Source organism: Tachysurus fulvidraco, chromosome 20 (genome assembly GCF_022655615.1).
Source record: "Tachysurus fulvidraco isolate hzauxx_2018 chromosome 20, HZAU_PFXX_2.0, whole genome shotgun sequence".
Taxonomy (NCBI): Eukaryota; Metazoa; Chordata; class Actinopteri; order Siluriformes; family Bagridae; genus Tachysurus; species Tachysurus fulvidraco.
This window is the reverse complement of record NC_062537.1, coordinates 12734027-12757688: the sequence shown is the minus strand read 5'-3', so window position 1 is coordinate 12757688 and position 23662 is coordinate 12734027. Positions and strand designations below refer to the sequence as shown.

The 23662-nt window shown below is 36.8% G+C and overlaps 2 protein-coding genes across 3 annotated transcripts in view; both read right to left on the bottom strand.

The window, feature by feature from the left end:
- The window catches only part of LOC113660268 (fibrillin-2), a 47948-nt gene extending 36225 nt beyond the window's left edge, over nucleotides 1-11723 (bottom strand). The window contains exons 1-8 of one of the 2 annotated variants that reach the window (XR_003444779.2): nucleotides 10952-11723; nucleotides 9597-9679; nucleotides 8837-8935; nucleotides 8504-8599; nucleotides 7521-7616; nucleotides 4880-5077; nucleotides 2055-2180; nucleotides 477-602 (exon numbers count right to left, since the gene is read on the bottom strand). Coding sequence is in view for 1 of the 2 variants with exons in the window: in XM_027173622.2 (XP_027029423.2) it covers nucleotides 477-602; nucleotides 2055-2180; nucleotides 4880-5077; nucleotides 7521-7616; nucleotides 8504-8599; nucleotides 8837-8935; nucleotides 9597-9679; nucleotides 10952-11124 (997 nt within the window). In the remaining variant the exon portion in view is untranslated. The remainder of the gene's footprint in view (nucleotides 1-476; nucleotides 603-2054; nucleotides 2181-4879; nucleotides 5078-7520; nucleotides 7617-8503; nucleotides 8600-8836; nucleotides 8936-9596; nucleotides 9680-10951) is intronic. The other variant, XM_027173622.2, reaches the window with a different exon arrangement.
- A 413-nt stretch (nucleotides 11724-12136) lies between these two features.
- LOC113660271 (long-chain fatty acid transport protein 6) lies at nucleotides 12137-22124 on the bottom strand. The gene is made up of 10 exons (XM_027173627.2): nucleotides 21522-22124; nucleotides 20745-20951; nucleotides 19800-19958; nucleotides 19173-19297; nucleotides 18871-19065; nucleotides 18546-18636; nucleotides 17530-17728; nucleotides 15350-15447; nucleotides 14454-14584; nucleotides 12137-14209 (listed from the first exon to the last, which is right to left on the bottom strand). Exons 1-10 carry the CDS (start codon nucleotides 22093-22095, stop codon nucleotides 14033-14035), a joined length of 1956 nt encoding a protein of 651 aa, XP_027029428.1. The 5' UTR covers nucleotides 22096-22124; the 3' UTR covers nucleotides 12137-14032.
- Nucleotides 22125-23662: the final 1538 nt, after the last annotated feature.

Sequence of the window (23662 nt, the reverse complement as noted above, 5' to 3'; positions counted from 1 at the left end):
TTATCCTTGTATGCCCTACAGTATACAGTACTTCCACCAATAATACACACTGAATAAGTCTAAGGGGATATTATCCTGCCTGCATCTATCTTGTAGTTCAGATGCCTTTTAAGAGAGAACAACATCAGACCATAGCTTAGTTTGTATTTTTCACCCATGTCTCAGAGGAAAATAAGTGCAACTATTAATATGGTTTGATTTCCCATACAGTAATGAAGTCTCTTATGATTTATGTCTTTCAGGCTAGCATGAGGAAATGTTTGGAGTCATAATTACAGGTTAAGGTCCAGTCACTGACAATGTATGATTTTCTTCATGGCATTCGATTAAAGCTTTGCCTTTTCTACTCTCACACTGCATGGCATCTGTCTAGTCAGTCCGAGACATTCCGAGTCACTGTGAACTTTTGAAATTGACAGGGTGTGAGAGTGTGCACATGCAAACACTACATTTCTCTTGGAGGAGGTTAATCTCACCAAAGCATCGAGTCTTGTCTGCAGAGAGCAAAAATCCAGATGGACATACACAGGAGAAACTGCCAACTGAGTTGGTGCACTGTCCTCCATCACACACATGTGGAATTGTGGTGCATTCGTTCACATCTGGGTGGAATTGAAGAGGAGAAATTCCTGAATTGTGATAAAGGCTGCACAATTCTTGATGAGATTGGAATCAGAATATGTGTACTTAACAACATGTATATTTATAAAATACTTACATTGGTATTATGGGACCTACATACTGTATTCCTAGCAGATGTTTGTCAGTGACAGCTCATCTACTTTTTTGAATGACTAAATTACTGGTGCATTTGTACTGTAATTGAACTTTTTAAAGAAAAATATGAAGTAATATTTTCTAAGAAAAACATAAAATAATAAAATAAAGAAACTTTATTCATATTCAAGAACCGTTGTATATATAGCACATTATATCTTAAGTCTCCGGCAATATTAACAGATGGTGAAATAACTTGTTATTGTTTAAAACAACTACACCAAATAACCTGTTGGAGATTACAAATAAAACATTGTATTGCTGTCTTTTTATTTTTTGGAAGATGAGGAAGATATTAGTCATTATCTAATTAGCCTTTTTTTGGTAAGAGTAAACCTTGACAAGGCTTTACTTTCATTGTCATTGTTGTGTCATTTGTGTTGGGATTGAATAGTGTTTATGTCAAATCAATCAGCACAAAGAAGTGTTTTGGTAGCGTGAAAATCAAACAAACCTGTTTCTTGTTAGGAGACGAGAGAGTTTGTGAACTAGCACGAATAGAAAACTGGCAGTGGAGTGAAGTGAGCCCTTACATTTATCTCTGTGAAGTGAACTGTGGTCACTGTGGAGTAAACTAACACTAAGCAGCACTCACATGAGGCGATGACCAAAAGAAGAACACAAAACAAATTTCACTCAGTCCACTTATGGTGAAACTCATTCAGGTGTAATGACCAAATCATAAATAAAATTTAAATATGAACATAGCGTGTAAAATAAACCTCTTGTTTGCATTTGTTAATTAGTTCATTTATATTCATTTGTGACTTGTTATTGCAAAGCATGCTATTAAACTAGTAATTATACTATTGTATTATCATATAATGAGCCAGAATTATGAGGGTAATTAAAAAAAACATCCTCTGGTGTGTAACAGGTAAAAACAGAAGTTTCTGTGACTTTAATAAAACAAAAACTATCATCCATACTATGCTAGCTGTAATCATCATAATGCCAACAATTTATAATCTAACTAAAAATATAATAAATATAATATAATACAAATATGACACATGCCACATGACTGTTTGCACCTAATCCACAGTTATGGATTATTAATCCATGTTTTGTGTAGCATCTTTTGTCTAGATTTTGTCATAGTTATTTTGTCTCCTACTCATGTTACATTTAAGCTGTTACCTTGTCTCCCTTCTGCTCATTTTTAATTCATGGACTTTGGCTTTAGGTTTCACTTGCACTTGCATCTGTCTCTTAATTGCTCAATTGCTGTTAATTGCAACAACAAAAAAACCAGTGAAGAATCCATATTTGCTTACCCTCACACTTATTGGTGCCATCATTCAGGCGATGCCCAGCAGGGCATTTGCACTCATAAGAGCCCACAGTGTTAATGCAGTTTCCTCCTTGGCACAAACCTGGTACAGCCTGGCATTCATCAACATCTGTACAAAGAATTATGATCAGACAGTGTAAAAGTACTACTCAACAGTACTAATGCAATAATGTGCAAGTATATAAAGGATTATAGTGGAAAAAAACTAAAATTACTTGTAGCTATCATGTAATCATCATATAATATACATATATATCATATATATATGTACTACTGATCAGAAGGTTATGAGTTCGAATCCCCAGTCCAAGTTGTCACTGCTGGGCCAGTGAGCAAGGCCCTTAACCCTCAATTTCTCAGTTGTATAAACTGAAATAAAAATGTAAGTCACTCTGGATAAGGGTGTCTGGTAAATGTGAATATATTTTGTTAGTTCTGAGCTGAGAAAATTAGCTAAAAATATCTCCTTGTGTTAACAGCCATTTCAGTCTTCTCCAAACTTACAAAACCTGGAACCTTTTAACATGGAAAGCATATAACATGTAAAATTGTTGACAAACAGGGTGATAGATGCATGGATGGATGGATGGATGGATGGATGGATGGATGGACAGACAGGCTAATGCAAAGAGACACCAAGAAAAACAAACATGTAAATATTCATAACGTCTGTGAACTTTACCCCATTCTTTTTGAGCTGTTTTCATCCCATTTTTCTGTCCTATTTATCCATTTGCCAATTCTTACCCACCAGTCAGCTCTCCGCTGTCCAACAGCTACCAACCAGGGAGAGCAAAGATACATAAGGCCACTGTGATCACAGGGGAGATAGTATGTCTTGCCTCCTACCCAAAGAACATGGTTCACTTTGTTCTTTTGGCTCCCGAAAACAGATGGCTGTAGATGGATTCTAACTTGTGATTTCTACACAATTGGGTGAACTTTTTAGTTGTGTTACTTGTGAGCTAAGCATTTTAAAAGATTTCTTGTCATACTTATTAATGCTATTAATTTTCTGTTGACATTTATTAGTATTAACTGAAATGTAATCTGTAGAGTTCATCAGCACAATTTTAGAAGCTTGTTGCATTTAATCACCTGGGGTCCAGTTTTTCTTTCACTTCAAACTGTGACCATATGAGCTTTCAAGAGACAAATCTGTGAGATAGTAGCACCATCACGTCTCACCAATATCTTCCTGTAGCCTACACCCTTCATAAAAGAGCCCTTTGCACAGGATCTTGAGTGGACAGTCTGCAGAGGAGCTGCCAGCTGTGTTGCAGCTGATGAGTAGGTCTAGGAGCAGCTTAGATTTCATCTGTATACAAGAAATGTAGACACCCACAGAGTCCTACTGCCAAAGCAAAAGGTTTTACTCAAATCACCAAAACCAGGAGAGATATTAAGTCACTGTAAAAATCAAATTAAAAATGACTGAAGGATTCTGTGAGGAGTGTATTATTGGGAGTTATTTCAAAATTCATTTTGTATATTCTGGCTCCTTAACTTGTGAGTTACAGTGTCCACAAATCGACTGTACATACAATTCAGTCAGTTTCTCACAGCAAAATAATCAGAATGGCATGATATAGCAGGATCTATAGTTCATTAATCAGAATTACTTTGCAATGATGAAGCTCACAAATCAGATTTAATCAGTGGAGTTAGTGATTAAGTTGAGCCTACTTAAGTAATTATCCTAAATAATACATTAAAACATGCACAGATTCTGAAAGCGCTTTGTTTTTTGTAGCTGGTTTTAACCCTTTTGAGTGTAATGCAGGTCAAACAAAGTTATTCCAGATGAGCCTGTGGTGCCAGTGTTGGTGTTGAAACTTGGCAAAGGAAAAAAGCATCTCAGTGGATGCAGTAGAGCATACACTAAATTGTTACAGTATGCAGAGCATCCACTTTGAAACCCAAGCCAAGATGTATATGGGGGGTATCAAAGGTCCACGCATTTCAGTGGAGGCAATATTTGGAAGCATGATAGACACAGATGGAAACTCACAATGTCTAAAAGCTTGTTTCATTCTGATCCCTGAATAAAGGCAGACACTTAGAAGGCAAAAATTAGACAAATCAAGTGATTGTTCTGTATCCGGTGCTGTGTGTGGGGTGACTGCAGTGAATACTCCCTCTTCATTCCAGCACAACAGAGGACCTGACTGAAGCTTAAGCCTTGCTCCAACATGCTGCCTCCTCCATTTGTGCACAATCACAGGGGAGTCACAAAGCCTAGCCTGTGCTTCTGCTTTGGGTGCAGGCCACACAGGAATTCCACTCATCTCAAATCAGGTAAAGAATGAAGAATTTTGACCATACTATATAAGTTAAGGTTGCATGTTTTCACTGTATCCATTAAAATGAGATGCTGTCCTCAGTTTATCCTGTTTCAAAAATACTAAAAATACTGGAAAATCTTGTGCTTTCTCTTCAAAAAACAAAACAAAACCCATTTCTATGTGGAGAGCATAGTGTCAAAAGTGGGAGTTGTGCTACTTTTACTGTCTGTGTGAAGTTTTGCAGGTTCTCACATGTGGCCATATGGATTTTCTTCTCTTATTTCCCAAGTAAAACATTTAGACAATCTGACAACCATAAATTGCACCTAGGTACGAATGAAAGTGCAAAAATGCGTCTGTGTGCGTGTGTGATGCCCTGTAATTTCTGTAATTAATCTTGTAATTCTTCATTATAGTACAGTCTAACTAAATGAGGTGTACAGTAATCACACCACCCACATTTAACTGTATAGATTAGCTTATAACAGCCGAATGGTAAATTATAAATGTAATAAATGCTGACCTTGGCATGCTCCGGTACGAATGTTGGGAATGAAGCCTCTGCGGCAGGGCTGTGTTTGAGCAGGGCATTCCTCACATGGGTGACCCCAGGCTCGGCCAACAGTGGCACAGCACAGCGTCTTAGTGCACACAATGCCACTCACCTGGCTCTGGCACATCTTGTTAACGACCTGGGAGAAGCATGGACCTGTTCTGTAATCTGTGAAGAAAAGTTTATCATTTTCTAGATAACTCAAGCTACTCTTGAAATCAGAACAAAACAAAGACATTTTTATATATTTTTTCCATAAGCAATAAGGTGTCATTCAGAACTTAGGGGAAGAAGCCAACAGGTACCCCGCCTATGTTAAGAGAACTTTAAAAAAGCATGCTGGGAGAAACTCACTCTTAATGGTTGAGAAAATCAAGTCAAGAATGTGCAAAGCATGTAAAAAAGAATGCAAAAATGGTTTAGTAATGGTAAGAAATTGATGGTTTAAATATAAATATATGAGATACTGTAGTTTCTAGAGTTTAAACATTTTAGAAACTGTGTTAGAAAGTTTTTTGCCTGTCATGACACAGTTGAACCTTAGGTGAACGTGACCAGAGTGTTTTGTTTGCAGTATTTCCCTCACATCCATCACTGTTACTCTCTAGGTTCCATATCCAAGGGCTGCATAAACATACAGTATCTCTAAGCTCTTTCTCATCTGCACGTATTCACATTTACAGATGACAAGTAAGGGGACATACAGCTGCACTGGGATATTTCAACAGTCCAGGGATAATTCAACAGTCCATGCACTGCCACTATAAGACCACTTTTAAACTGTTTCATAAATATTTACAGAAAAGCTTGAAAACCAAGACAGGAAGTCACTCGGGGAAAAAAAAAGAAAGATGTCTGCCAGAAAGACAGTATTCACTGCTTAATAAGAATTAGTGAATATGTAGATTGTGATTTGGCTACATAAGGTTCAGTATTAGGGAATAGAAATAAGATATAGACATGCACATCTATTTTCTTGTTATTTGAATTGATAACATATTAAATATTACAAGCTTAGTATTTAGAGTTGTCACAGAGCTGGTCAAGCCAATCACAGTTGATAGATTCTTTTCCTGCCTCTGCCCTAGTTTGAACTTACCATTATTATTACTGAATATAACCTTGAACCAAATCCAAATGTGTTGATGACTCGAGATCAGCAAAGACCAGAAAAGCATTGCTCTACATTTATACCTGTGACAATCTAAAAGTTTATTCTATATTGTAGTGTTTTCGAGCATGAAACAAAGGCACAGCAAGTAACATGTGATATGCATTATAGAAATTTTTTATCAGAAACTTCAACCAGTATTTATTTAGAATTTTTTTTCTTTATATTTTTTCTTTAAAATCTTGCATATTGGTTTGCTTGCATATTGGTTTTCACATTATTTGACCTCTTAACTGCCATCCGATGTTACACAAACTAACTCTTAAACCATACAGTAAAATGACGTGAACCAATGTCAAAGTCCTGACACAATCAGCCCCAATTTTAAATGACTGATATCAATGCACACACTTATGCATGCAAGGGAGAGCAAAATATTGTGCATTCTCAAAATATCTATTATACAACTGTTTAGTAACATGTTCAATAATTAAATCAAAAAAGCTATCATTTGAACCTATTTCAGTTTTTCTCTGTTTTACATGTTTGTTTTTTTCTCTTGCAAACTTTCTAACACTTACACACACCGAATGTGTGAATGTGGTCAACAGGAAAAAATACCAGTGATTGTAGCCTGGTGTTTAAATCAGTGAATGACTTGAAAGCATTCCTGCTTCTTTGATTATAGGGATTTGATGGCTTTGGAAGTGGTCAGAAGCGCTGTGAAACTTTTCTATTCCCCTTCCTCTGAAACCTGCCAGACAAAGACACTTATTATCTGACCCCAAAGACAGACATCCTCAACATATGGGGTAATATGGAGTACTTGCCTGGACAGGATTGACATAGTCAGTTATTAATTCTGTAGCAGGAGTTTCTTTGTGGTTTTGATGTTTGCAATGTACTACATGTCAGATGACTGTGGTGACCTGAAAAGAACCAGGGTTCTGTTTTTTCTACCGTCACCCTGAACTGTAATATTCAACACTGCTTAGTTCACCCACATCTGCTCTTACTCACCACACACTTCTGATGTCTTTCCCAGACATACACACTCACACAGAGAGAACTGACAAACATAAATATCATTTTCACGAGTAGATTTGGTATACTGCTGCTGTTATGGAAGTGACAACACCTGTGAGTCATCCAACTCAACATATAACTAATAAAAAAAATAATAATAAAAAATCAATGACATCATATCATGATACAGATATAAAACAACAAGAAATACTTTGAGTGAGGGCATTAACTACAAAACTATATGGAAATTCTATTCTTCATTCTGAATAATGCAGTAAAATTATAGGATAATCAAAAGAAAAAAAGAACAACATATTAAATTGACAGAAAAATATGCAAGCAAAAGAATGGAACTGAATCCCTCTCCCCATCAATCATGGGCAGCATATTGTACATAATAAAAAAGAATGTAGTAGCCAATATGAGTAGGGAAAATAGCAGAATAAGGATGACAAAATGTTTGCTTGTCTTTACCTCTTTCACACTGAGGACCTGTGAACCCGTACACACATGCACACCGACTGGGCCCAATGCAACGGCCACCATTCTGGCACTTCTTTTCACACACCGCTGAAACACATCCACAAATACCGTATCATAAGTGCAGAATATATTGCTGAATATCTCCTTCTACCTCCATTAACCTAGGAATGTAATAGCGGCTGGTCAAGGTCATGTTAACAACAGCTGCAGCCAATATTGTTATTTATAACATTTACAGGTCTCGTAACTGTAAAAGCAGTGACATTATTTTGTCTCCATAAGTCTAAACAATTGTCTATATTTACTAAAATATTTTGTACTGTGTGTGTGGTTATCACAAAAGTGTGGGAAGTGAAGCACTTGACACTTTACTTAAAGCTGTTATTTACTGATCACACATAATGAATTTAATGCAATAAATAAGCCATACAGATAATAATGAGCATGAAATCTATGCATATATTTATATCATTATTCATAGCCTACAGACCCACAAGCCATTCTGAAATCCACCCCATGTGGTAATCACTCCAAGTTTAAAACTTACATAGTTTGTTTCCATTTTTAACTGGTTAAAGAACAAAAGTGCTATATACAGAGTCATCCTTCCCATTTTGCAGATACAATTGGTAGTTTTGCTTGTTACGTAAAAACTCTTCATAAGTAAAATTCCATAAGGATGCTATTTAGTGGTTTAAAGACATTAACAGATTAAGAAATCCTTGCTTTGTGCACAGAGGCATTGTCATGCTAGAACATGTTTGGGCCCCTTAGTTCCAGTGCTGGAAATCTTAACACTACAGCATACAAATACATTCTATAAAACTGTGTTCTTGAAACTTTGTGGCAAACTACATACAGTATGTGTGATCAGGTATCTGCAAACCTTTGGCCATAAAGTGTATGACGGAGACATCCAAGCCTATTTATGATGGCAAAAACACCAAGATATATGTCTTCCTAAACATACTTACGTTGCCCACAGTAGTTTCCTGTGTAACCCTTCTGACACTGGCAGTGATCCACTTCACACACACCTCCATTCATACATCTGATGCTACATTGCTGAGCTGCAGCACAGAGAGAAAAAGAAATGCTGTAAACTCAGGAAAATCCATGCTGATGATTCTGTACACAAATCTGTCTGCACTCTATTAAAACTCCATGATGGTTTATAACCCCAAAGGGACGTGGTTATATTAAACAAATGTTGTTGCTGCCAAAATAATAAAGCTATTTGAGAAAAAACTTTCATATCCAAAGTCATGTATTTATTCAGGATAAAGAACTGATTTAGTCATAATTACATGATTTGGCAGCACAAGTAGGAGCAATTTGACCAGTGGGGCACGTGCACATGTTGGGCCTGGAACAGTAGCCTTCACCACAGCTGTTACGGCATATTGCTGTAGTGGAAATAGGATGTGTTAATACAGTAATAATGAACTCACAAAATTAAAAAGCAGCATCACAATGAAAGGGTAAATGAATCAAAATAGTTCAATCATGATGGTAATGCTTCAAGAATCATTTTCCCTTTAACATTGTGTACTGTGAGTCTACTAAGGACAGCTGATAAGTTGTGATCAGGCATATTTCAATACAATTCACCATGGCAAGATATTTGTATACTGAATCTTGTTTTATGGCAAATTAATAAAAGCTGACATACTGTAATTTTTAAACGTACATTGTGCCTGTGTTTTTGTATTTTTTGGCTTGTTAAAATATCCAAAGCAAATACTGGTGCATCAAATGAGACTTTGTTGATGAGCAAATTAATATTTTAGTCATCATAAAAAATGTCCTTTAATTGAAATTTTATTATGTTAATAAAAAATTGTAAAAACCCATTTATGAGGTCTTGAATCAATATGAAGGGTTGTTTGCTCTTCGTGTTTACCTTTAAATGTAATCTGGAAATGTACTGTGCAGCTCTTTCACACCAGAACCAATCAGCAGCCTCCATTAAACAGCTCGTAGGCTTTAAGAGGAAAACCTGTGTTTTTGTCCTACTGACCAACTGAGAAACAGTTTACTGTGTGTAACATCTGGTGCATTACTTACGTACGATACATTGGTTGCCCCCGGGCAAAGTCTTCCAGCCTGGACAGCAGTAAGAGTGCAAACGAGATCCACACACATTTGGCCTGTTGAAAAATGTTAATAGCTTACCTCAGTTTTAGGGTTAGAACTCCAGTGTTAGTCTACTAAGAAAAGTGCATTTCACTTAAATTTGTAAAAGCTAAGATGACGTGAAGGTTCTGTGATATTTCTCTTATTCTTATTAGGATTGTTTAAGACAAGAGGATAACCATGAACAAACAAACCAAATAAAGATTCCCTATTTTCTATATGCTCAGTAGTACAAATTGTAAAAATAATAACGCATATCAGTCTCAGGTGGGTATTTAGAAGTCAAATAGCCAGATCGTTGTAATTTGTTCTGTAACATCTCGTCATCTACTGCCAAACGCTTACAAGTATTTAGTCAACTACCATGCAAAAAAAATAAAAATAAAAAAAACATAATGAATGTAAAATTACTTCAAGATGAAATAAGAAAATAGGCCTCCATACGGACCAATGTTTATTTCCATGTACACACAGCTGCTGAAACAAATAAGGCAAAGTGAATCCAAATGTGTTGGAGCACTAATCAGTGTAATAGCGTGACTTCTTTTTAATACAAGTCAGATTTCTTCTCTTCGCTACCAATCTTTTTCCACAGTGACACATCCCTCTAGGTTTGGACGGTATGGTACAAGCCCTTTGTGTCCCTCCCTTCAAGTCAAGTCAAGTCAACTCGACAAGTCAAGTCGTCAAGTCAAGTCAAGTCAAGTCAAGGCTTATTGACTTCACTTGACTTCTTAATTAACTGGGACCTTCTTAAAGGTTTTCAGTCATGTTTTCCTGGAAACATGAGCACGAACATTTATAGACGTATTTATAGATCTCGTATCATATTTATAGATCTCCGGGGTTAGTACTTTGTAAAGTTTCAGCCAGAATAGAGTCTTAATGGCAGAGAACCTTCCTGTTTCTCAAGAACACGAGTTTGCGTCTTCTTACGTTGTCTGTACTTTGTCTCTCCCGTGTTTTATACCATAAATAGTCCATAATCATCACGTCTTGTTTATGAATTTCGACTGTTCATAAATAAGCACTTATGAGCAAGATGTTATAAGTAAATAATCTGCTTTGCTCTGGGCTACAAACGATGAAGAGTTCTCCAAAAAAATAAAAAAATAAATATATAAATAAATAAATCAATGTGTAAATCGCTGGCTGAGACCGTTTGAATGAAAAAATACCTTAAGAGTTTGAAATGCACGTTTACCTGGCGTTGCTATGGTAACAGCGCAACGCTTGTTTGCGGTTTGGGACGCAGCCGCTTTAACGGACGCTAGAAAGCAACTCACCCTCTGAGCGACTCCTGTTTGCCGCGTCTCCTCACTCGGCTGTCGGCGGTTTGTGAGCTGCGCTCCACCTGGAACTGGCTTCTCCCGGGCATCTCTCCGGATAAACTCCCTACTAGAGCACCAAGCAGAGCTAAACAACCTGCCAAACACCTCAAATTCCCTTTAGACCACATGATAAAATCCTTATAGCGCTGTCCTTCTCACTCCAAAAAATAATCCCCCAAAACCGAACAGCTAGGCTTTAATCATGGCAGTTACAAGAAGTTCACGCTCTTCACGACGTTCAGCGGTTCCTTTGAAGTAAGAAACTATCCAGAACAAACCTCCCGTAAATGAAGTAATGAAACTTCTGACATGTGGAGAATTTTGTTTCAGCAGTTAGCGTAGAGCTCCTCGGTATGATGTGACCGTCTCGCGCTCCTCTGGGGATTCTGGCGCGAATGTGATGTGCGCGTGCAGCCCACAGGTAGAGAGAGTGAGAGTGCGCGAGCGTGTGTGTGTGTGTGTGAGGGAGAGAGAGAGAGATGTAGGCTGAAAAAAACATTACTTTCATACCCATCATGGCTCACACTGTACATCTGTATCTCTTACATTAGATTACGATCACTGACGCTGTACTACTGCTCCTGTAGTGTTAAACTAACCCAGGCAGTTCTTTGAAAGTTATATCTTTAAAACACATTTAATTTCTTGTCATAATTACAAGATAAGGAATGTAAAAAGTGTTTTGTATGTCTGAGGCTGTAATCTGTAATTTCCTCATCTGTCATTGTGCACTCTGATGCCCTGCAGCATTGGGCTGATAAAAGTGAAGCTGCATCCTGTTTGCCAAGTGTGTGTGTGTGTGTGTGTGTGTGTGTGTGTGTGTGTGTGTGTGTGTGTGTGTTTAGAAGTCAATAAAACCAACACATTCCATAGGTCCATAAATCTGCATTACTGTCTGACAAGATGGTTTTCATAGAAATCAGTATATCTCTGCTGACCTCTAGTGAGGGAAAGTTATTAATTTCTCTGATATTTTAAGTTAACACACAGTACAATGAGACATGACCAGCTACCTTCTGTCCAATCAGTGGATTTGCACAACCAGTCTCTTCTGCCCAACTAGGGACTCTTGCCCAGCACAGGACTTCAAGAAAGTCAGAATGAGTTTACACAAAGTATTAAATGCAGATGTGCCAGTAATTGTAGCAATATGTTTTTATTTTTGTGCATTTGAGTTAAATAAACACAGACATTTTTCATAACCATTGGAACTAATCTTAACCAAAAGTCCCATTAATTCCAGGCCTGACTTAATTAAAGGTGGTATTCGTGCATTTTTACTTCTTAGCAGTTTTTCACAGTCTCATGCAGATCCGCAAGTGATTTCCAGATTTTACTCTGCTCTCAATCACCTACCTACAGTACTAATTCACATAAGCGATGTCTCGTTGTATATACTACACCATCACCGCCCACTTTTACAGGAACACCTACTGTATACACCTACCTAATAATGCGGCAGCAGCACAGAACATCAACAAATCATGCATACATGTAAAGAGTATCAGTTAATGTTCACATCACAAGGGTAAAGTGTGTTCTCTGTGACTTTAACCATGACTAGGTTATTGTCACAGGTTGGTTTGAATATCTGAGAAATTGATGATTTCTTGGGAATTTCACAGACAACAGTCTTTAAAGTTTAGTTATGTTGATCTTTAGATATTATAAAAAAAATTAATTAATTAATAAACCTTGAGTGTTTCTGTTCTGTGGGTGGAAAAAACCTATGTTGATTCGACAAGTCCAAGTAAAATGGCCAGATTGATTTGAGCCATCAGGAAGCAAACAGTAACTCATATCATCAATCTTTACAAGTGGAAGGCAGAATGCACAAAACATCAAACCATTAGGTGAAAAACTGCATCAGGTTCCACTCCTGTCAGCCAGGAAGTAACTGTCCTGAGGATTCATGTACAGTACATGAATCTGAAAATCATTTTCTGCTCAGCATGATCATAAACAGTGCCAGAAGATCCACTATTCGCAGGATTTTTTTTGTTTCTTACCCCATTCTGTTTAACCTTCCAGGAGATCAGCACTTTCTGAACTACACAAAACAGCCCTTCTGCCACCAACAACCATGCCATGATTAGTCACAGAAATACACTTTTTCCCAATTCTGATGTGAACATTATCTGAAGCTCTTAGTGTATAAGCGTATACACAAAGTGTTATTAAAGTGGACAGTAAGTGTATGCATCACTTTAAAAGCTCTGTCTTTACAAAGATTTGCCAGTATTCAATTATGGAGTCAGTATCAGTACTGTCTGTTTAGCATCTGATTTTTCTCCCAAAATGTTTAATCTTTTGCTTACCTATATTACCCAGTTTTCCCATGTTTTAATCACTGCCTGCACTACACTGGATCTACAAGTAAAATACACCTAGTATTATAGACACTGTCAACATTTACATCTAATGACTGAACTGGTATTAAAATGACTTTGGTTCTGCTACTACAATTATAGAAAAAAAGTCTCTCTACAAGTTATATAACAATATATGCTCTAAATATAAACAATATTATAGTAATAAAGTGAGCTAGAATATCCAGTAGAGCAGGTATTTACTGGGCAGTGTTAAACATAATTAAATGAAATTACTAAAAAAAAAAGGTGAACATTATAATTAAATAAAAAGGTTTCAACAGTTTCCTCCAAAGATTACCAGTTCATTGGAAGCGTTTAAAAATTTCAATAAGATTTTGGAATATATTTGGACAATTTTTTTTTCTTTAGACAAAATGTGGGCTCCTAAAGCAAGATATGGTGTAGAAATGACTTCTCATGAGCTTCCACATGGAATATTCTCAATATATTTCACAGTGTTCTATACCATTCACCACAAAATGAAAAATCATTTTTAAGCACTGTGAAAAGTCAAAAGCTTCTGAGAAATGTCCAGTGTTTTCCTTAAAATATTCTAAAAAATACATTAGCTCTCAAAAATAATAAAAACAGTGATTAACATGCTGCATTGTGGAACAATCCCATGCCAGATACACATTCTGTCACATGTCCGTAAATGATAGGCTCAGAGTCGTATCTTGCCTGAGACAATGTCGTCATAAATACTCTGAGAGAGTTGGATGTAGGCTTTCTTAGAGCAATCCAGGAAGTAGAGTGGAGCTTGGACAGCCTGAGGACAGAATCCGTCCTCCACAAGCTTTTTTTTTTGCTGCTTAAAGGTCTCCGTAACATCCAAGAAAGTCTGTGGATGAAATGGAATGCAGGAGTCCTGAAACAGATGTCTTAAAGTCCTGACATAATAAATTAGACTAGCAACAGGAACACAGTGGAAATTTTGGAAAATAACCATTTGAAGGAAAGAATTTCAACAATTATTTTTAGTAATGCTCAATATAAAAATTTAATCCTATACATTGTATTTAAAAAACTTATTTCTCTTTACACTACATTTAATTATTAACAATTCAGCTTCATCCTTCTCTTACCTGCACTCTTAAAAACCACGGCCAGGCGTACGTTGGAAGATTCTGTACCAAATGATTGAAAATGCTTTCTCTATCCAAGTTGTGGCCTTCCTTTAAGACCACAGCTGCCATCCCGGCTCTTCCTTCGTAGCCTGAGTATGAACAGGGAATATTCATGTGGATTAATAAAATATGCTGCACACCTTTTCTATTACTAAATAATACTTAAACACATATTTGCAAGTTACATCTCTCACTAATCTACGATCAGTATGTTTTTTTCTTTATTAGAACTTGAATACAACCATTCAACCTGTGTCAACATAAAGTTCTCTCTCTGTTCACCTACTGTATATATACACTTGCTTTTTGATAGTGGGTCAGTAGGACAGTGGGTTTTTGAACATGAATATAAATATGCCACTCAATTAAAATAAGGAAATCTCCATGGTCCCTTAACAAAACCCTGAAACTAAATATCAGTTTATGACCAATACACTTCCATGATTAAGTGGATAATTTCATCTGGAGTTTTGTACCTAGGACCTCCTTGAATCATTCCAGTACTACTCCTATTCACAATATGTTCATATCAGCATACTTAGTACTGTTTACCTTTACTTTTTTGACACATGAATACTGTATTCATTTGTAATCCACTATCCAGTGCCACCCAAACGTGGGTGGCAAAGAGATTTTCCATTGCCACTGTCACCTCCGGCTTTAATGGATTTTTGTAAATCTGCTTGTGACATTGTCTGCTGTTCAACATGCTATACAAATATAACTGAACTGAACTGAATTAAAATGAACCACATTACTCTGTAGATTATGAAAGAGAACCGTTCAACTGTATGCAAGCGTGTCTTAAATTCAGAGTCTTATAATTATAAAGTCAAAGATGAAATTGCAAAAACCTGGAACAGTGACACCGTAGACATTAACATCCTGCAGAAACTCCAAACAGCCTAATACTTCAGAAACTTCAGTAGTGGCCACGTTCTCTCCTTTCCATCTGTCAACCAAATATGAAATATATGCATATATAAGAACAAAACAAAACAAAGCGAAAACACAACAAAACTGAGGTTTCCTGAGGTTCATTTGTAACCCTTAGGTGGAACACTAGATGGCAATATTTGCTAATGGGTTCAAATTCAGCGTACATGTGTGTTTTATTACTCTTGTGTAAGTCTAAGGGAATACAAAGAAACTTCTGAAAAAAATGTGTCAAACAAAGCAACTGTATGACATAAGGAGGCATTTTGGTCCACTTGGAAAGAAGTTTTTATAGGCAATGGCTGCATATGGCACTATAAACACTATATGACCAAAACTATGTGGTCACCTGACCATGCCACCCATATAAGCTTGTTCAACACCTTATAACAAAGGCACGGGATTAGCATGAAGAAACAGCAAGAAACAGCTTCTACTATTTTTCTGTTTTCCCAATACATTTTGTAATGCTTCTTGGAGTTTTGCCCATTCAGTCAAAAAAGCATTAGTATGATCAGGCACTGATGTTGGGCAAGGAGGCCTGGCATGCTGTCTGGCATTCCAATTCATCCCAAAGGTGTTCACTGGAGTTGAAGTAAGAGCTGTGTGCCAGCCACTTATGTTATTTCACTCTAACCTTGGAAAATCATGTCTTCATGGACATTATTTTGGGCCTAGGGGTGTTGTTATTCTGAAACATGTTGTTTAACTCCAATGAAGGAAAAACGTAATGCTATACAAAGACTTTCTGTACAAATCAGATGCTTTCAACTCTGTAGCAAAAAACTGGGAATGGCCCATTTCTGGATGTGATTGTCAGGTGTCCACATAGGTGTGCACATGAAGTCAGGTAAGCTGCAGCTATTCATAGGAGACATAAGTAAGCAAAAACCTTTGCTGCACAAGCATGTAAAAGTTTTGAAATATGAATAATGTTTCTTTCTTTCTTGGGCCACATATCTTTATCATAAAGTGTTATGACTTATGAAGATAATATCCACCATAACTGTAAATAATTAATTAGCTGTAGCTTCCCACTGAGGGAAAAATACCTTCCTCTCTAGGATCAGACTAATCTACATTCAATAATTCTGGCTAGGATTTTATACACTAGCACAGTGTTTTGTCATGACCTGCCAAACCTAAGCAAGACAAATGGCCCCTTTGTACCCTCATGCTTCTTGGCATCCTCAATGAAAGGCCCAAGCATTTGACCTGATGGCATGCTTGCTAATGTGACTATTGTTTGCCCATCCTTCTGTCATGGTAGCTATTTCTCCTTTAACATGACACAGACAGAAATCTCCCAGCCAGCTTTGGCTGAACTAATTTACTCTAGCTTAAAGTACACTACTTTCTATTGATAAGCCATCTCCAGAACAGGCTTTGTAAGTGAAGCCTTGCGTCACTTCTGGCATTTTCATGAATGAACGCTGCCTAGTTTTTGGCCTGGCTCTTTAGTAACACTGCCAGTGTTTATTAGTCTCGGCCATGGTTTCCACTCAAGCGGAAGGGTTGGGAGGTGCTCTGTCCCAAGTATTCTCAGCAGGGTGATTTCATTCACATGAAGACTACAATCAGGGCTAGTATACACAAGGGCCAATAGCCTTACAAATGCAGCAGGGTGTTCTCATTTACACTGACACCCATTTTGATGAATGGCTGCACATTAATCTTAAATTCAGAAACTTGTTTGAATGTTAAAGAGCAAATGACACATAACATAGTATGTATAGAGCTTTTGGAGAAACTGTGCAAGGAAAGAAATGATTTAAACAAGACAAGGCAACAAATAAAAAATTGAGAATTGGTTCTTTGAGTACTTAATTGTTAGAAATAAGATTTCAAATCTGGAAAGTATATTTTTATAATGTTAAATTTAGAAACCAACTTAAACAGCATTCAGATATATATAATAACCAATCTTGTCTTATAAAGGATTTGAATCAAGATCATAAAGACTAAAAAAGATATGCTTAGGAAAAGAAAAGCATGAGAAGTCATAGACATGGCCTAGATGTGATGGCTTTCAGAAATTGTGGTCAACCAGAAAGATACATAACAGACCACTGCAGCTACATGCACAGCAGTATAATACCTGAATGTGTCTCCTATCCTGTCTTTAAAGTAAACAAAGTCTCTGTGATCCTGAAGCATCAAATCTCCAGTGTTGAAATATACATCCCCCTCTTCAAACACATCTCTCAGCAGCTTCTTTTCAGACATGGTTTTGTTCCCCGCATAGCCAAGAAAGGGGTTGGTGAAAGACAGCGGGGCAACCAGCAAACCAACTTCACCTGAAAAAACAGAATCGAATGACAAAATACATCTTATTACGAAAGTTAATGACTGTTTAAAAACACCCGAAAGTAGAGCCATCATTTTGCAAGCAACTTCTCATGGTGGATGCTTCACATACAGCAATCCATGACGGTGAAGCTTTAATTAAGGTATATTTAACATTTATGTAATGAGTCTCTAGTCTCAGCACTGTGTAACCATTGGCAAATTGCTGTGGTATAAACAGAATAAAATTCTTAGCGACATACTGCTATTGGACAATAATCAACTTTTAATATCAGCTTATACACAGGGATATGTTTAGCAAATGTTCCACATAATCCGATCAAAAACATAATCTTTTAAAAACATGTTATTTAAAATGTGTATATATAATAATTTATATTCATTGAACACGCTTTTGTTGGAAGCACTTTGTAAAAGTCACAGTACTTTGTAAGGTTTATCTGCACAGGAAAGTCCTCAGGACAGAGTTATTTTCCATCAAGACAAAGAGAGAAAAAAGAGCAAGTCTGGTGAGGAAATGACCTTATTGTGACTACAACATAAGCAGGAACAGGGCCTAACCTGCACATTGGATGTTCCACTATACTAAATATACCTTTGAATGTTCATACAGTAATAAATTAAACATTGTAATCATTTTGCTTTGGTATAAACTTAATAACACACTACATAAAGTGCATTATATGACAATAATGCATATTGGGGTGAGGGGTAATGCCACTCTGCCATACCCCATGCATATTATTTCAGTACAACAGCATGGTCTGTAATTCTGTGTTATTTCTTACATAAAATTGGACTTCTTACCTTTATTCACTTTTACACAGCGGCCTTTATCAGTTCGGACAGGTTCATATGTTTCTGGGTCATATTTTAAAAATTCAAATGGTAGACTACGCTGGAACACAGAAAACATTAAAACAAAATGTTACTTTTGAAGTCACAATAAATGTTAAACACCATCAATTTAATCCAAATGTATAGCCAAATGATACACATTATTATTTTGGATTTTCCTATTTATAATGAGTCCAAAAGATAGATCAATGCTATAATTTGTACTAGGCATAAGCCACAGACTTCATTTAAAAACATTTTCCAGGAACCTCAAAGTCTGAAAATCTAAATTAACCTTGTTGAAATAACTGGCCCGCCCAATGGGTCCAATTTCTGTGGTGTAGTTAACAAAGCCAATGCTGGCCTCGGTCAAACCGTATGCCTCACAAATCCGTATTTTCCCAAAGCGTCTGGAAAACTCCTTCCAGACATCTGCTCTAAGCCCACTCCCTGCAGCAATGCGCACTTTATGTGCCATCTCTTCTGGAGTCTGTATACAATTAAACCGAAGAGAAACAGGTAAGTGGAGTACAAGGAAGTACGAGTAAGAGTCGTTAAAGAAATTGATAACAAAAGTACTAAATGAGTAAGAAAAACCTTGGGTTGATTGATCAGATATCGACAGAGTTCTCCAATATACTGGAACACAGTAACTTCGTACTTGATGCAGTCAATCCAGAACTGGCTAGCTGAAAATTTCTTCTTTAAAACACATGTAGCTCCTGTTGTACACCAAATAAGTAAGATGTTTTGTAATAATAAAGGAAATATCTACCCTGAACAACATGCATATTAATACTTCTAATTGTGATCTTCAGTTGCATAAAAGAAATTGTTTTATTGTTAAAGTAATAATACTAAATTATCCTTGTAATTTTATGTTAGTTCTTAACAAATCTTAACAAAATAGACACTGTAATTCCATGATAAAATCCTGTACATAAAACTAAATAAATAAATGAGTAAAGTTTTTTAACTGCCCATTACATTTTCTCAGCCTTTCCTAAACTGGACATAAAAAACTTCCAGGTATTGTGCATGTTACTAATACTGTACATGCATTTCCTAGGAACAACTTGGATAGATATTTCCTGCAGGCCTCAAATGAGATCCACTTAAAATCCACACACACTTGTAGCACTATTGCTGGGCTTGAGCAGAGTCCTCATACATTTAAACAATAGTCAATCTAGTCCAGATTGTACAGAACATAAAATTATATACCTAGATCAATGCATCCGCCAATACCCAGCAGAGAGGCAGCCATATGGTAGAGTGGCAAGGTGAGATAGATGGTATCATTTCTATTGACACCACATAGGCTGAAGAAGGCCATGCTCATCACAGCCTTGATGTGACTGACTCTGGCAGCTTTTGGAAGTCCTATGTTAAAGAGGACAAATGAATATACTGTTGACATCCAATAGTAACAAAAAGATGCTATTTAATTTTTTTTTTATTTTATCCTCACTAATTCAGATACAGTAATACTGAAGGTGTCTGTATGAAGAGCAAATGAAGAGAAATTGCTGACTGAAGGTGGGTCTGGGATCCTACACAACAGCACAACAATCTGTAAAAACCAGAATTCAGACACCATGCTGAAAATGTTTGCATTCTGTCTCTGGGAGGTGTTTTCCATTTTTGGATTTAAAAAAATGATGACAAAATATTTTACATGGTTTAGGCCACAATCACTTCAATCTGAATACAGATAGAAAGCACTACATTTGACACAGTACTCAGATACAGCTAGAATAAATTGTAATTTCTATAATGTCTTGAAATAACAGTCATTAGATGTAAAAAAATAAAGATTGTCTTGATTAGAATCACTCCAATTCCAGAGAAAATAAAAGTTGTTTTTCTGATGATTGAGCTGATGAAGTGACTGAAACTATTATATTTTTGCAAGCTGACTGTCTGACACACAATTTTGTAAAGAATACACACTAAAACAGTAAGCAAGTATAAGCCAATGTACCATATAAATAGCACAGAGATTAAGGGGTGTTCGTTTTTTTTTTTTTTTGGATTAGGGTGGGTTTGACTGTACGGCTATTTGTCAACTTGTCCAAAAACATTCTCAGTATGCAAAATTCCATGAACCCAAACCACCACTAACCACTTTCTCCACCCAGGAACGTAAAGAAAGCAACTGAGCAGTACCTGTGGTGCCTGAGGTGAAGATGAACAGGAAGTTAGATGTGAGATTTGGCAGGGGAAAGTCATCTTGTGGCTTTTCTTCTGAGGCCAGCTCTACTTTGTCCAACAATGTGCTGACACTCTGACATGAGCAGCTCTTTTCAGTTACCCACACATTAATGTCATTATCCGATAGAGCTGGCAGGACATCATTCAAAACTTGGATCAAATCTATTTAAAACATTTTAAACTGAATGTCAGTATATTTAGAAAACATACAAGCACAACCCAAATACATGTTTAGCAAAAGTATAATTGTGGGTTTCAAAATGTGTGTGGTTACGCTAACCTTACCACGTGCTACATTTTTCTACAGGACAGGATTTAGGTGGGAACGTTATTCCTAAGAGAACCATGAGAACCAGGTTCTAAGACTTATGAATGTATAAGTGCCAACAAGATGTTACTTGTCTGGGAAAAGCGTGTCATTTCAGCACACAGCTTGGCATGTATGTGGTGTTTTACAAGATACAACAAGATTCTCAGGCCAAATAGCACTTACTACAGACCTGTTCAGGGTGGTAAAAGAAAATCAAACTTTTTCTACTCTATGCTCTGTATGCTACGTGGAAGATTATAGCTCACTCCTAAATGTCTCCCTAGACAATATATACATAACATTACATAATGTAGAGCATTATAAACTGAAACAGGGAGTCGTTTTGGGTGTTTATTTCACTGACAGCTGGCACTGAAAATCTAAGCACGGACTGAATATAAAAACGTTCTGTGTTGTAATACCAGATCCTACGATGAGAACTTTGGCCCCACAGCTTTGTAGACAGTGCAGAAGAGCTTTGGCTTTGATGTTGGTGTTGATGAAGGCCACCTCACAGCCCAGTTTACACAACCCGAACCACGCGCACAAGAAGTCGGGCTCGTTGCTCATCCAAAGCGCGACAATGTCACCGTGTTTCACACCGACATCTTTCCGGAAAACATTCGCAAACTTGTTGCTCCTTAAGTCCACATCCATGTATGTCAAAACCTCCTTCTCGTAAACGATGAACGGCTTTCCAGGAGTCTGTTTTGCCTGGTCAACGAAGCGGTCTAGATAGGTGAGAACCCCTCGTTCCATCTTCGCCATCATCGCCTTCCCGACCTTTCGGACCTTTAAGCCATACATCAAGTCCTCCCAAAAGTAAGGGTAAAACCGTCTCTGGTAAAACAACAGAGCTGCAACTCCAGCAAGAAACGTCCAAATTAGAAATGCACAAGAAATCATCCTTATAAGACAGACAGGACAGTGTCGGAGAAGAGAAGGCGCGGATTGTCCGCTGTACCGAGTTGGAATAACCCTATATTTAAATACCATTTTGCGCTATGGCGCATGCGCACAGCCAAGCGCCTTACATAGTCTTCAGTTCTGTAGGAACTGCTTGTCATTTCTGACCGTCATCTCAAATAAGGAAATATTTATGTAAACGGTCCAGACTACACTCTGTAAATAGCTTGGTTTAAAGAATGTTCTAACAAAAATACTGTAAAATGAATACTTTGTTTTTTTTAAACACAAGATGTCAACTAGTTAGCACAATATGTCAACTATTTGTTTTGTTTAAGAGGTATGAGCAACATAATTTTGTTAATACAAAGAAATATCATTTTGAAAGGTGCAACTGAATTATAAGTGAAGTTAATTGTTGGTTTCTGTGTTGTTTTTTAACTGACAGGCGCAATGGAAAATCCCAGAAAATGAATCTTAATGCAAGTGAATCTGCTCCATTTTCAGTTATGCTCCATCCATAACTCATCTTAACAACAAGCTTAATCCAGCAGCTCAAAAGAAACAAACAAGCAAACATTAAAGGGGGGAAAAAACAACAGCATTTTGTAGTGTAAACTGTATGAAATTGTTCCATAGATCTGCTAGGTGTATAGGCAATATGTAATGTTAGGTGCAAAGTGATACCTCAATGTTGTTTTGCACCATATAGCTACACAATATATGACACAGGGATTCAAACCCACTTTTGAACACAACACAGATTTAGTTTATGAACATCCTTAATGAAAAGGCACGTATTTGACACACACATAAATAAAAACACACAAATTCTCCATAGGTCACCATGAGCATGTGCTTCATGAAATAGTATGTGATCACATCTGAATAATAAATAAATCATCTGGAAATAAACTAACTGTGTGTGTGTGTGTGTGTGTGTGTGTGTGTGTGTGTGTGTGTGTGTGTGTGTGTGTGTGTGTGTGTGCGCGCGCATGTGTTTGCCAAAGATTAGTTTATTTGCAAATGATTTATTTATTATTTAAATATATATTATGCACTGCTGCCTGAGTCACCTCATACTTAGTCATTGGGGATTAATACAAACACATTTAAATATATTTGATATTAATCTTGAATTTTGTATTCTATTAAACTTTATATTATTCTTTATAATAACCTTTTTGTTCTATGTTTGTTTTGTAAAGCTGCTTTGAGACAATGTCAATAGTTAATAGCGCTATACAAATATATACACACATCACAAGGTGGATTCAATGAGTTTTTGTAATTCTCCTTACATTTCCACAAATATCAATAACATATCTACCCAGTGTAGATAAAACTCTGGCCAACTCTAAAACTTCAGACCATTAACAATTAGAAAAACAGGCTTTTCCACTTAACCATCAATCATGCTGCCTTTCAATTAAGTAAGTAAAAGGCATTTACTTGATTTGTTAACATTTTACCACAATAAATGTAAAGTAGACTGCTGAAATGTGCTAATGCAGTTTGTTAATAGATTACTCACTTTGGGACATTGTTTTTCACGCCTGGTCTTTGTTGTAATAAAAAGACAGTGGTATGCTTCCACTTTGACCAACAATAGCAGGTGAAATCCTTATTTTCCCTTCAAAATCTGTGGCACCCAGAG

Coding starts and splice junctions, on each gene's coding strand:
- LOC113660271 (XM_027173627.2), bottom strand. CDS start 22,095: ATGGTATTTAAATATAGGGTTATTCCAACTCGGTACAGCGGACAATCC. Junction 20,952..21,521: donor AGTTCTCATCGTAGGATCTG/GTATTACAACAC, acceptor TGTTTTAAATAG/ATTTGATCCAAGTTTTGAAT. Junction 19,959..20,744: donor CTTCACCTCAGGCACCACAG/GTACTGCTCAGT, acceptor TCTTTAACATAG/GACTTCCAAAAGCTGCCAGA.